The following is a 13,879-nucleotide window of genomic DNA, read 5'->3' on the forward strand; positions in this document are numbered from 1 at the left end:
CTTGTGTATTAAAAAGGGAAAATTATAAGACCTTGGTGACAGAAAGCCTGTAGCTCAGACTCCAGTGTTGTCTGTACACTCTTTCCAAAATTCTGGCTATCACACTACCTTGTGGAGTTTCAGCCTGCTTTTAAATATTGCCTTATGAATTAAAAATGCATGGATCTCATTATTTTGTTTTGAATGCTGGCACTTGCTTCTGTGGCCATTTATTCACACTTTTTTCACCAGAATGGAAAGTTTTTCTACCAGCTTAGAAGATCTGGTCCTGTAGCTTGAAGTCTATCCTCACCCCCTTTTCTTCTTTCCATCCTGACTTCAGTTTAACCATTGAAACCAATAATGATATTCCTGGAATTTTTTCCCTCTTTCTGCTCAACTCCTTCCTCCCTCCTCCCCATTCCTTGTGTGAGAAGGATCCTACCTGGGCAGTATTTGGTGTTTAGGATTAACTACTTAAAATGTTGTGGTGCCATTGATGTGTGTCTTAGAAGATGTTTTTCCCAGGAAATGAACACCTCAGCTCTCTCTCGTGAGGCATGGGCAGTAAAGCAGCACTGATGCTGATATCCCATAGACCATTGAACATGTAACCACTGTTATATGATAATCTCTTTCCTAAATTACATCTCTCCACTTGAAAATTTTAAATAAAAATTTTAAATGAACTTGTAAAATCACCCTGGAGCTCCTAGTTGCTAACATGGTAACATATCACCAGCAATATTCTTTTTACAGATTTCTTATGCACCAGCATCTCTAATTCCAGCAATAATACTGGAAAGAAAGGAAGGAGAAAAGCCTGCATTATTTGAAATCTGTTCTGCTGACCCCATTCTGTCAGCAACCACAACTAAACCCTGTCAGCAGAAATGTGCTGCTGCTACCTGTGTGTCTCCAGCACTTTTATCTGCATGATGTTCCAGAGACAGATGGTTTATAAAAGCCACTTCCTTTATTTTAGAGAACTCTGCTAATATGAACAGAACAGATTCCTCCTTGTTGGCTTATTGCCTTCACTCTGTTGTCTCACACCAACTCCCTTTCATGCCTTTCTTCATACCTGCTTTTCCACCTCGGTTTTGCCCTGCCCCTTGTGAGATTTTTTTCGTTTTAGTGCATGTTTTTAATTGAAACAAATGCGTTGATCACACACTTTCTATCCAAATTCATGAACGGAGAGCTAAAGTGTCAAATCATTTTGCCCTAAGTTTCTTAGGCAGCGTAAATTACACGATGGACTCTCATATATAGCTTATAAAGTTGAATGTTTATTTATTAATATTGTATGCATTTCTGTGAATATAATGAAAAGAAAGATGTGTAAGGCACAACACTGGCTTGCAGCAAAGAGAAAGGTAAGAAAGGAGTTCATGTCTTCCCTTTCTGTACATCACTCCTTTCATATTCAAACTGGAATTCTAGCAAGGTAGGAATGTGATGCACATTCCTATGAAGCACACAGCTCTGCTGTGATGCATGGAACATCCCACGTGGCATACACTGCCTTTGTTTAAGGCAATGAAATTGCTGATCCTGATAATTTTGCTATATGGATGCAAAACTGGGCACTTCAGACAAAGATCATTTAAACTTTGGATGTCTGACTCCTAGGAACACAACAGAGCAGGCTCAAACTCTGATGTCTGTAAATCGTATGAAGCATGGAGTATTTATTGCAACTACAAATGTTCTGACTGAAAAATCAGAGGAGTTGGTCAGTAGGAAGGAAGGTTACTTGAGAGGAAACCTAAAGCAATGGTGGGAGTGGTGCTGTTGGCACTCGCTAAGAAATGTGGCAGGAAGCAAAAATGGAGAAATGTGGTATAAGTAAGGGAAAAGAAGATGGGAAATAGTTTATCCAACAAAGTAGTTTATCCAAAATTGATAAATTGATGACAGTCTGGCATCCTTAATATTAAACATGACACAAACATGAAGTGGATTTGGAAGAATTTCAGCATTCAGAAGCCATCCAGTATCAAAAGGAGATGGTGAATTTATATTTATGTATATATACACATACTTTTACATATATAAGTAAAAATAAACTTTAGCTTTCTACAAACGTTTTACAGATTACCACAGTCACTGATCACAGAACACAGTAAAATTTCTTCTCTTTATAGCAGTTCAGTCTACATGTACCGGAGTTATGAGGAAAAATAACTTGATGAAACAAGAGTTTATACAATTTCTTTATAAGAGAAACTTTATTTAACAATGGACTGTCTCAGTAAATGAGGTTGATAGGAGCAACGAATTTCAGTACTAATGAAGTAGCTGGTGTGTTCATGACTTTACTTCAGTTTCTTCTACTTGAGGTAGTGTATCCCAAACAGGTTTCTGAATGTGCTCTGGTATTTTCTCTATCTTAGTCTAAAAGGAAAGAAAAACAACCACTTACTGTACCAGCCAGCTCACATCTAACTGCTTTGCTTTATGTACTCTGGTTTGAGACATGAATCAGATTTAAAATGCCACCTAGTGGCACTTCCAAGCAATACAGCCTCTTTTCCATCCAGTATTTTGGAAAATCTTCCAATCAAACTACACTCATTTTCTCTGCTGACTTTCTGAAGCCTTCAGTAGTTACTGGTACTTGCATCAGGACTCGTAACAGTTAACAATGTGGGGTGGAAACTGACCTTTTTCACTTCCATGGCAACCCCTTCAGGTAAGTTTCGTTGCACGTACTCCAAGTAAACTGCAGCAGTACTGCTTGTTAGGTATTTTAACTGAAACAGAAAGATTTTTTTTTTAATGAACCACTATTAATAATACTTCAAACAGAATTAAAAATAAATTGCCCTGGCTTCTTTAGCCCTTGCTATGGGGACCAAACGTTACAGGAAGCCAACTTCCATAATATTCTGAACAGAAGCAGTTCATCTGTACTCAACTCTCATGCAAGTGTAAAGTAGTTACTCCATTCCACAGAACTGCATATGCTGCCTGGGAACACATGCACTGAGTATGACAGAAGTGGTGGATCTTAACACTGCAGCTTTCAGATGAAATTAATTACAGATTATACAAAAATCACCAGTTTTTCTGTACTCCCGAAGTTCAAGCCTGTTATAAATCCTGCAACTCCAGAGTTCCACTGAAACCCTGATTGTTTAATTTCTCCTGGTTTTACTAAATTACTGATCCTTTAGGTTTTCCTGGAAGGCAAGAACAGGGCTTATGGTCTGTACTCGTACTGCACTCGTGTCAAGGGACTTAGAGGTCCCATTTTGCTAAGCACTGTGCAAATATACAGTAAGACACCCAGGAGCCACAAAATGCTGGAAGTAAACCTTTCTTCTAAGAAAGTCAACCACAGCTGCATTCTAAACCATACAGATGTCTGTGTCATCAGCCACAGAGCTGGTGGTTTGTCTATGCTTCCTTTCTTCGACTTCCTACATGCAGTTTTAGTTTGCCACATGATGCTGCACAGGACAAAAGTATGTCTGCTCAAAAACATCAGTCCAATTCACAGAGAACAGAACCCTTAGTGACTGGCAATGCCAATGACTTATCTGCATCTTCTTCCCTTCCGGAGAAAACTCTCACCCCAGTGATTTTTGGAAACCAAGAGCATAACACACATCAATTCTACCTTACTTTCTTTAGTCATTTTTTCAGCTCTAAAGATGATGGTAAAAATAAAAACTTTTTGGTCCAAAATTGATGTAGGCTGTGCATTCAGAATAACTCGTGTTGCGTATTATGTAACTAGGTCAGCCGTTTTCCAATATTCTGCTGCATTCTCCTCCCCAAAACATTTTCATTTGTGCATTAGCACGTAGTAGTATCTCTGAACTGTGCATCTAGAACAATTTTGTTTCCTTCTTTCTTACCTCTAAACACATGTAATGTGTTCTCATTTCATACTGAACTCTGTGCTTCTTGTAAATGTGTACGGATTTGAGAAGTGTAAATCGCTCTATCGTCTTCGGGGGTTTATCTCTGAGCAAAGAAGAAAAGGAAATTTTCATGTTATATAAAGGATGGTAATACAAGTTGATCTGAAAGATTATGCTGAAATCTCTGTTCTTATTTGACAATTAGAATATCTACAAGGAAATATCAAACACTGGTACAGTTTGTTATTAACTCACATGGGCATAGTTAACATTCAGGTATTATTAACCAGCCCTGGATCAGGGATCTCCAGCACTGACAGCTGTACTGAAAGTACTGTCAGTATCCTTCATGGAGATAAAAAGCACTTCCACTATGGCAGTGCTGAGTGCAGAACTGCTGCTGCTTTCTCATCACTGTCCTCCCAGCAAAGAAGTGTTAGGTCTATAATCTGAGAAAAAAAATGCCAGATTACAGCCATTTCTTAGAAAAAGAAAAAAATCCTTCTACGCAGAGGACCTGAATTACAGTGGATAACAGCAGCATCATCTCACTCCATAGCACTCTACAGATCAGTTACTTACACTTTTTCAACAGAGATGCCAAGTTCTTTAGCTGCAAGCACTGCAAAATATTCATAGCTGTCCAACACAGCTTTATCGTGGCCTTTAACTAAAATGGACAATCTCTTGTACAGCGTTTCTGGCTCATCTGAAACAGACACCTGCATTTGTGAAGAAAGGACAAGAGTTACCACACCACGTTCCCCTTAATTAATGCATGCACTGTGTATTTACTTGGCCTGCATGCCCCATTTGTAAAAGAGCAAAAACACCCCACAACCTGTTGAGCTGCTTAGTTTAGTTTATCTAACAGAATCTGCCTGCATTGCCTTGACTGACAGATCTCACTCTACCAGGGAAGGCAAAGTGTGAAGAGATAGCTACCTTCTGAACATTTAGGTAAGATTTCTTCTACCCAAAAAGGAATGCCAGATGGATATAAGGAGGACAACACTAGCAACAGCAAGAACAAAACTCATTGTTGAAGCAAGTCTGGAGCACTGTTTGTATTTTATAGAACAGTGTGCAAATACCCAAGAGTTTGCTTGGGCATTGAAATTAAATAGACCATTATGGACAGCAACCAGAATTCTCACTTTACTAAGCTCTAAGACTACTTTAAACACAGCAGTCTTCCCCAGGTGTATGGGGAAACCTTCATGTTTGTACAAGAGCAAGTTTATGACTTTCAGTTAGAGCTTCAATTTCTGATGGTCTGGGCTCACTGTGATCACTGGAAGAGCCTTAATGAGTGCACAAGTGCTGATTTTCCCAGAGGTTCCCTCCTAGGCACACTAAATGCAGCAGTACCAGCCACAGCAGGAAGGCAGGAGCAGCACTGTAGATCTAATACTGCTTGTCAAATGTTTCTGAAGCCCTTGTCAAAAGGCTGCTAAGCTGCTGCAGGCACTGAATTGAATATGGCCAAAAAGTTGGTGTTTCATACAGTTACAGCTGCACAGAAAAGGGAGAAAGTTACTGAGAGGCAACTGTGAGCTACAGAAATCCTGCTGGGAAAAAAACCAAAACCCACACCAAAACAGAAGATCTCAAATACCAATAATCTAAATTATTTCTTTCTCTATGACAAATTTGACATCACTAAGGCAGACCTTCAAAAAGCTGCAAGAAAAGAATTCAAGTTGTTCTAGATGTCGTTTTTATTACTAAGAAAACATATAAAATACTGTGTTACAGAACACTCACCAAAGGATTAGTCTTGGGCTCCTGTGTCTCAACATGGGATCCAGCCAACCGTGCTCCCATCAAGGTGGAGCTCCTGGAAATACAGTCATGGGAAAAGCATAAAATAAGTTGTTAAAGTTGGATTTGATTTTTTCAGGGACTATGGAGGAGCAGTGGAAGGAGGAGGGGCTGTTACACTTACGGAGGAAAATACTGCTTTTGCATAATTCTGCTTGCATAACTGACAGGAAAAGCTGATCCCTGTATAAAACAGATAAGTTATATTATGGTGATCTTCCCCAAGCCAGAAAGCAGCCAGTTAATACAGGTTTATTAAAGATTACTTTTTTGCACACCAAAGCACAGCACATTCCTAGGCACTGATTTGACAAATGAGAAAGTTTGCTCCATTGGAAAAGACAGGAAATTAGGAGCATGGAAATGTATTTCAGTATACAACAGCACCTAAAAAGAAGCACATTAAGGGCACAGTAACAGTATGCATTTACTACTGAGGCACCTGAGTAGCAATCATAAGCATATTTTTAACAGAAAAAAAAATTTTTGTGGCATCAGATGCCATTTCAGTATATGATAATATTTTCTTTTTAGTTTTACCTTCATGGTACAATATATGAAAGTTTTGTCAAGTGCCAAGCCTAAGTAGGACTTAAAAAAGTCTATAAATGCAAAAATTTAGTCTGTGAATTTAGGGAGAAATTTACTGGTTTTTTCAGAAAAAAAGTTCCTTGAACTTTTGTTCTTTGTTCTCCTCAATTCTGAACACCTGTTCTTTTGAAGAGAACATTTAAATAGAAATATTTCGTAGAAGCCAATGAACCATGTTTAAAAGTTAACATGATTTTCTGTTAGAAAAGGAATATAGTTGTTAATCATGTAACATTACTGTCTTTCATACCAGAATAATTGTTCCCTTCTGAACATTATGTGGTTTCTAGCTTCCTTCCACTAATTCTTAATTTGGCAAAGTTATAGACTGACTGCTTGAGGGGGGGAAAAGGAACTCTGACTTATCAGAACCTCAGAGCTGCAGCAGAATGCTGAAGCCAAATTAGTTACTTATCTTGCCCCCTGATGCTCTTTTCTGCCATGTGCTGGAGTCACAGCTTTAAGAGAGAAGACAGATACCCACCCAAGAGTTATACAGGTGACTGTCTAATCAAATCATCAGAAACCAGCCAGATTTTACACTTTTTCAGGTAATCTTACTGCAGTTGCCTGTGGATATGCATAACCGACACTATGATGCCACTAGGTCCCTAACCTTTTCAGTAGGCACCATACATTCATTGTACATGAGCAGTGAGCAAAACTTTTCTGAAGTAATTTTGCCTCAGTCACAATTTATCCACAAATGCTGCTTCCCATAGAGAAGATGGCTGCAGGAAGAGGAGGGGAGATTTCTGTTTACAAAGCTGACTACAGTACTCCCCTTAAGCAATCCTTTCAAATCCACACCTTCACAGAGGCACTAATGTTACATTTTTTAAGTGCATAACAAGATAGGCAATTTTAGGAGCACTGAATATCTGTCACTGTAGTTGGTAGTCATTCAGAAGGTTTCAAAGTTTATGCTGGGAACGATCTGACCCTTAATAGCTAAAAGAAGTGAAATACAGCTAGTAATTGTCTAATGACAAATGTAAGGCTATTAACTGTAATCATAAGTGATTTTTTTAATCTGTTTTGGGTTTTTTAATGCATGTGCATATGCAGTCTATGCTATGTATTCTTTTAATTATAACTACTTGACTTAGTAATAAGGATTTATTATTTGCATGCAAAGATAAATGCACTCATAGGTATTGTGCTATGTGGTTTTAGATACAAAATTTTCAGTCTTAACATAATAAAAATGAATAAAACAAAACCTGATTAAGCAGCAGAGTCCTATCCCACACACTAAGGTCTGCAGCCTTTCCAACATTCTATGACTGCACATGTTATTCCTACTACATGCCATTTCCCTTTGTCACTAATTAAGCAGATCTGCATCAAGTCAAAAGATTTTGTAACATTAAATGAAATGTGTTCTATGCAAATTTTGACAAAATGATACACTGAATACCTCAAGAGCTAGATATTACATTCAGTGGGCAGGAATTCGTAAACAGCTTCACTGTCTGGTTTAATGACGTGCTCTTGCTAAGGGCCATCACAGAAGGTGGAAATGACACTCAAACACTGCAATATAACAGAACCAAGACTTTGCACAAAACATAATTACCGCCTCCTAGTGCAAAGTAGCCTCAATTTTGTTTGGCCGAGAGCCTCTGAAGTGTCAGGGGGAGACAGACGCTGAAAGGCAAGTCCAGAACACACCGCATAGACAGAAGAGAGATTAGGGCTTCAGAAAATCCAATTTTCTCAATATGGGAAAAAGCAATCACTGTTTTAAAGTCCGAACTAGCAATCATCATCAGCGCACTACGCTTTTCTGTTATTTTACGTTGTAACTTCCAGGCTTTGAAACTTTTTAGACTAAGAAACTCGCCTAGCACACGGCCTCCAAATCCAAGTCACCTGTTCTTCACTATCCCTTCGACTCACTGCGGGAAAACCACAGAACTGCAGCCAAGAGCTCTGAGGACCCGCCAGGCGATGATGGCGTGCAGAGACACAGTCTCACGCTGTGCAGCCCCAGCCCTGCCGGAGCCCGAAGGACAGCATTTGCCACGTCCCCTGTTCCCACTCCCCTCAGGAATGAAGACACCAAGGGAAAGTACGAGGAGGAGGCAGCGGGCACTCCCGCGTCCCTTGTCCCGCCGCACACCGCACCTGACAGAGCCGCCGCCACAGCCAGCCCGCCGCCATCTTGGCTCCGCCCCTGCCCGCCCTGCCGCCCGGAAGGAGAAGCGCGACCGCGGCCCGCACGTCCTTCCCCGCCAGGGCGGCAGCGCTCGGCGGCGCGGAGGCGATCTTGGGGCCCCCATGGCGCCGCAGGAGCCGTACGAGCCCCAGCTCGGCTCCCCAGCCCGGTCCCGCCTCCCCCGAGCGCTGCCTCAGTGCAGCACCGACGGAGCAGCGGCTCCCCCTCAGCCGCCTCCCGCCGGCCCCCTCACGCCTCCCCGGCCTGTTCTCTAGGAATCCTTTCAAAAGAAACCAAACCAAAACAAAACCAATTACACGAATCGTCGTTTTCAACAAGCCCGTTAGAGCAAAACCCATTCGGTGGTATTTTACCGATATATAAAAATGACTGGCAATGGCACATAATTCCCTTTCTTTTCACACATACAAATAGCGATTAATAATACAACACAGCTTCTGATCGGTACCAAATCTTTAAAGGGGGTAGGGAAATAAAAAAATGCTGATTTATGCCACTAAACGATCCTTAAATACACACAACCAGGTAGGCAGTGTAGAGTGAGATTAACCTGAAATTAAGCTGTGTGCAAGTCAAATGCTAAACACAGGAACCTGAAACCAGCATAGATCACAAGCTCTATCAAATGTATATATATTTTTTATTTTGTTACTCCTTTGCCACCTAAAATTACAGTCTGCTTTTTACACTAAAACGCCTAAAATATTTACACAACCATCTTCTAATAAAATAACAGTTAAATATTGAAAATAAGATTTTTCTCATAAAATATGTTTTCTGTATGTACACGTTTTATCAAAGAGGACTAGCTCCAATATTGAATAGTTTTCCATCATCAACCATCAGCAAGAAAAAGTTTTCTGAAACAAAACTATGTTCAACTCATGTACAAATATGCAGAACAGCACATTTAACATCAGCCAATGCAACACTTAACGACGAAGTCAATGTTTGAGGCCTAAATCATGTACTGCTTAGGAAATGTGCATTTATCTTTTTTCCTTTATGAATAACTTCTTTGGTTATCATTGTTCTATTCTTGGCTGTACAATAAAACAGCACCCAATTGATGTTACTTAACCAGGCATATGTATATGTGTATATATATTTATAGGTACTAAGTTTAGCACAGGTCCTGTGCAACTGTTACTAAAAAAGTGTCACTGTAGATTCTTTAATACAGAGCTACTCTTCAGAATCAAGCCCCTAAATTTCTACTGTATTTCACTCAGTTCTTCAAGCAGAACTCCAATTTCAATCATTATTTTGCTTAAACAGTTTTTAACCACCAGGAACCTGAACACCTGTCCGTTTTCCAGTGTAGAGCCTTTCTCACAAAGATCCTTAAAGGTTGAAAATGATACAAGCTTGGGAGAGGAAGAGTAGACTCTGCTGGGCTGTTTCTAACACAGACTCCTGAAAGCCAACACGTTTTAATGCTCACAAATCCTCCACCACTTTGCAAACCATGAAGACTTGCAGTATCTATGAGGTTTTTTGTCAGTGGGTCTTGCTGGTGGTACAGAGTTGAGCACCCAGGCTGCTGAACCTGGGTTGCATATGGCCCCTGTGAAATGTCACAGCATGGACAGGAACTGCTGGGCAATGTGCTGAGTGGCACATTGGCAAAGAAAAGGCTGCTGCTGCCTGATCTCCTGAAGCTCAAGGGTACAATGACTGAGAACATCACCTCTTATGCGACGGGAGAAATGCCACCCACTGGTCAAACCCTACTGCAAAAACCTCTGGAAAACCCCGCAGAACACAACAACAATCACGTACCCAGGAAGAACTTCACTAACCGGAAACTGAGAAGTTCTTTCCATTCTCCTGAAGGGTTGTTCTTTAGCATCAGAACATTTGACCTTAAGTAGAAACTTGAGACTTCACATATTTGGCTTTGACAGAGAAGGCACCTCTCTCTGTCAGTGGGTCCCACTGGTTCTGAACTTGTGTGGTCCAGTAAATCCTATAAAAGTGCTGTGATTTACCCTCCTTTTGCATAGTTAAACAAGGATAACATGTAGAAAATAAGACCCACCATCCATCAGATTCTGGTGAAGAACCCAATAAAAAAGAACCCAATAAAATAAAACCCAACTTATTAAAAAAAAAAAACCAAACAAACAAACCTGAAGCCTGGAAGATCTGAAATAAGTCTTATAGTATTTTATAAAGTTAACAAAACTCCTCTAATGTGCAAAATTCACAAGAAAATCAGTGCTGCTGACTCTGAGAGCTCTGCAATCAGCATTTGTATTCTGTAATTAAAGGTCCACTCAACCTAACTCCATTTCTTCCTTGTTTTATTCTGCAACGTACAATTCTTTCATATCCTGTTTAATCAGAGAACCAGATCTAAATTTATATAAACTCAGGTGTCAGGTGTCCAGCACATAGATCTGAACCTAAGGGAGGAGAAATGGTCATTAAACAGTAGCATCAACTCACCTCTGCAGCATGTTTATAGTAAATAAACAACAGCTGAATTTGATGCAATGAAGAGGACTGAAAATGGCACAAGGGTAACACATATACCTAGGTGCTGAAAGCACATCAATCTCTTTTCCAATGGCAAGAATGCTTCCCTGTGTTTGCCTGGTGAGAGAGCAAGCATTGCTTGAGCACACACTACCCTAAAACCACAGAGATGGCTATTCCACAGTGTGATTTATTGTCATGGGACAATATTTCCAGTGCAATCTGATTACCAAGGCAGTGTTCCTGATTCAGTGTTCCCATCAGAGGATGTCAACCATAGAGCAATCATTTTCCTTCTTCAATCTTGGAAATTAGGTCATTTTCAAATCAGCAGATCAAAACCTTGCTAAATGGAATGTCTAAAATGTCCTGTGTAACCAAGACAGAACTGAAAATGAACTGTGACATTACTAACTCTTTCACAATTAAACCAGATCTTCTTCCATCTTGCTTAAAATGGCGGCACAAAGACAAATAATGTAATGGTATCTTTAAGAGAGATGACATTTACTCTCTAGAAGATGCTGGAAATGATCCAATATAGACAAAAAAAAAAAGTTTAATCAGAAGTGTGTGAAATTTATTCTTGTAATTGGGGTAAAATGAAACTTGGAAGAGTTAAAGACTAAAGATTCTACCAGGACCATCTGGTAGGAACTGATAGCAGAACCATGAACTTGTGTAATTAGTGGCCTTGGAAGTTATCAGCAAAAAGAGCTCAGATAAAAACACCTTATAAGAATATTTGTACCAATTATTTATTTCTTCCCCCAAGACACAAATTAATAAAAAAAAAAGGGAAAAAAGCAGATTTTTTTTCTAGACCTGGATAAAAGAATTATAATTTTCAACAGGTAGTTTACAATCAGTGGGAATAAACAAGCAGTCCAGGTTTCCTGATTGATCCATTCAGGGTGTGCTCAGTAGCTGTCTATCAAACAATTTTATTTACAACTCAGCATCATCCTGCAGTAGATCTGGATCTTCATCATCCAGTAAGAGGTCAGCATCCATGACTTCATTCTCTTCCATGACATCACCCAGATCCGGAACAACATCATCATCAATGTCACCAACATTTTCAACATGTTTAACCAAGCTCATGTGATCCAGGGGGATCAAACTATGCCCAGCTGGCCCAGTAGTTCTTGCAATAGTGGCTGCCATTTCTGCTGCTACAGCAGCTTTCTGAGCCTTCTGCCTTTGCTGTTCTTCTTGTTGTCTGTGAGTCTTCATATGAGCATTGCGGCTTTTGATTTTGAAAAAGACCCTAAATTTTAAAGGGAAAAAAAATCAGATTAAAATGCACTGCTTTTGATGAAATGAGCCAAAAAAGACTCAACAACTTATCAGTACATTTGCTTCCTTGTCCTGAAATAGAAGTCAGTGAAGTCTGCAATGCCATGGTGTGAATTTCAGGGACATATTACCAGATTTATACATCCTGATGGTATCAAAATGGCCTACTCTGATTTTGCCAGAGGTAGTTTGTAGCTCCCACACCTGCTTCAGTATCTATGCACATCATAATTTTCCCTCTATCAGTTTCACAACCATCTTGCACAACAGGAAGAAAGTGAAGGATTACCATGATGGACAAACTCAAGCACAGAAACTCAGAAAAAGTTGCCCACTGTCTCATCCAAATCAGTGATGAAGCAGGAAGCTGGAATGTCAGATGTAAAAATTCTAGCAGGTAAGTGGAAAATAGGAGTAAGTACTGCAGGGGCATCCAAAATGTCATGCAAACCTATCTCTGACAGTTTTGGTAAGAGAACAAATCATCTAGGGGGAAAACTTCTTCCAAGACAATCAGAGCAAAACACAAGGTTTGTTCACAGCACTGCTGGTATGGAATCTAAACAGGCAAAGGCAATGCTGTCCTGCAGACAGTCACACTTACCTGCCACACTCCTTGCAAGGAAAGATCGTGGTTGGGTCTGTCTCGCCGCTCGTTGTGCTGTGGGCAGGGGAGCTCTTGATGGAGCAGTATCCGCTCTGCGTCCCGGATTTCTGCTTGGTGCCAGGCACGGTGCAGCGCGTTTTCGTCACCTGGTTTGTCCCTCCGTGAATGCGAGCGTGGCCGTTCAGCGCCTGCCGGGAACTGAACACCTGCAGGGAGCGGGGTGGAGGGGAGGGGAAAAAAACAACCCCAAGAAATCACAAGGCAACACTGGAACTGCAGGAAGTAGGATACTGAATGCATTATCACAACAGAACAAGTGTACATGTCTAATGTGCACCATCTCCTCGCTCAAATGCTGCTTGCTTTCAGCAATGTCCCACTATAATTGAAGATAGTCACAATAAAACAAAGCAGTGAGCTATCCTATTATTAAAGTTGTGTAACCTACACAACTTTAATAACTGTGGAGCTGTTGGAGCTGTTGCCATATAGTATTTCTAAACGGTACATCATCTCAGAATTCAGTTTTCTGTACAGATCAAACTGCTTCTATTTTATGGAATGGGAATTAAAAGGAGTCAAAATCACAATTCACTAGTTTACACATACGACCACCACCACCATCCTCTCCCCATTAAGTATACCAAACTCACGTACAGCACCACAGTTTGGCATTTCACAGATGAAGGAGGATGAAGACAGTGAAAGACCCTGAACAGCAGGTAGATCTATAGGTCCAACAAGAGAGATTGCTGGTGGGTCAGGTGACTTCTGCATTTCCCTTTCTTCCTTTCTGTCTTCTTCAATCTCCTCATCTTCCTCTAACACTTCCTCCTCTCCACTTGTCTAAAACAGACAGTGCATTTAAGGAACACTAGAAATATGGTCAGACAGCTCTGGATAGTAGGACAAACACAGTTCTGGAACAGCATGTTATTAAGTTGAGTGTGCTTCCCAGTATCACTGTTTCTTCCCATCCTGAATGAACTTCTGGTCTTACTGGAGCTACCATCCCTTAATGGATAAGCTATAGCACATAAA

The 13,879-nt window shown here is 40.4% G+C and overlaps 2 protein-coding genes across 16 annotated transcripts in view; both read right to left on the bottom strand.

Annotated features, from left to right (window-relative positions):
• Window positions 1-1,251: 1,251 nt before the first annotated feature.
• Window positions 1,252-8,569, bottom strand: MRPS10 (mitochondrial ribosomal protein S10). Of its 3 annotated transcripts, none has more exons than XM_005483058.4 (7): window positions 8,400-8,533; window positions 5,803-5,861; window positions 5,622-5,694; window positions 4,437-4,576; window positions 3,849-3,957; window positions 2,649-2,738; window positions 1,252-2,379 (listed from the first exon to the last, which is right to left on the bottom strand). In XM_005483058.4, the coding sequence occupies exons 1-7, from the start codon at window positions 8,433-8,435 to the stop codon at window positions 2,293-2,295; spliced, it is 594 nt and encodes a 197-aa protein (XP_005483115.1). In that variant the 5' UTR covers window positions 8,436-8,533; the 3' UTR covers window positions 1,252-2,292. The 3 variants fall into 3 exon arrangements, with proteins under 3 accessions (XP_005483115.1, XP_005483116.1, XP_026646856.1); XM_005483059.4 differs by lacking the exon at window positions 8,400-8,533 and adding an exon at window positions 7,849-7,942; XM_026791055.2 differs by lacking the exon at window positions 5,803-5,861 and having other exon boundaries at window positions 8,400-8,569.
• Window positions 8,570-8,789: 220 nt separating this feature from the next.
• Window positions 8,790-13,879, bottom strand: part of TRERF1 (transcriptional regulating factor 1) — a 100,660-nt gene continuing 95,570 nt past the window's right edge. For 10 of the 13 annotated variants that reach the window (XM_074537151.1, XM_074537142.1, XM_074537146.1 and 7 more), the window contains 3 exons: window positions 13,496-13,684; window positions 12,836-13,044; window positions 8,792-12,202 (listed from right to left, as the gene is read on the bottom strand). In XM_074537151.1, coding sequence (XP_074393252.1) covers window positions 11,881-12,202; window positions 12,836-13,044; window positions 13,496-13,684 — 720 coding nt within the window. In that variant the 3' untranslated portion in view covers window positions 8,792-11,880. Of the gene's footprint in view, window positions 12,203-12,835; window positions 13,045-13,495; window positions 13,685-13,879 lie in introns of all 13 variants that reach the window. The other 3 variants (XM_074537154.1, XM_074537153.1, XM_074537152.1) reach the window with 2 other exon arrangements.

This window comes from Zonotrichia albicollis, chromosome 3 (assembly GCF_047830755.1).
Source record: "Zonotrichia albicollis isolate bZonAlb1 chromosome 3, bZonAlb1.hap1, whole genome shotgun sequence".
NCBI lineage: Eukaryota > Metazoa > Chordata > Aves > Passeriformes > Passerellidae > Zonotrichia > Zonotrichia albicollis.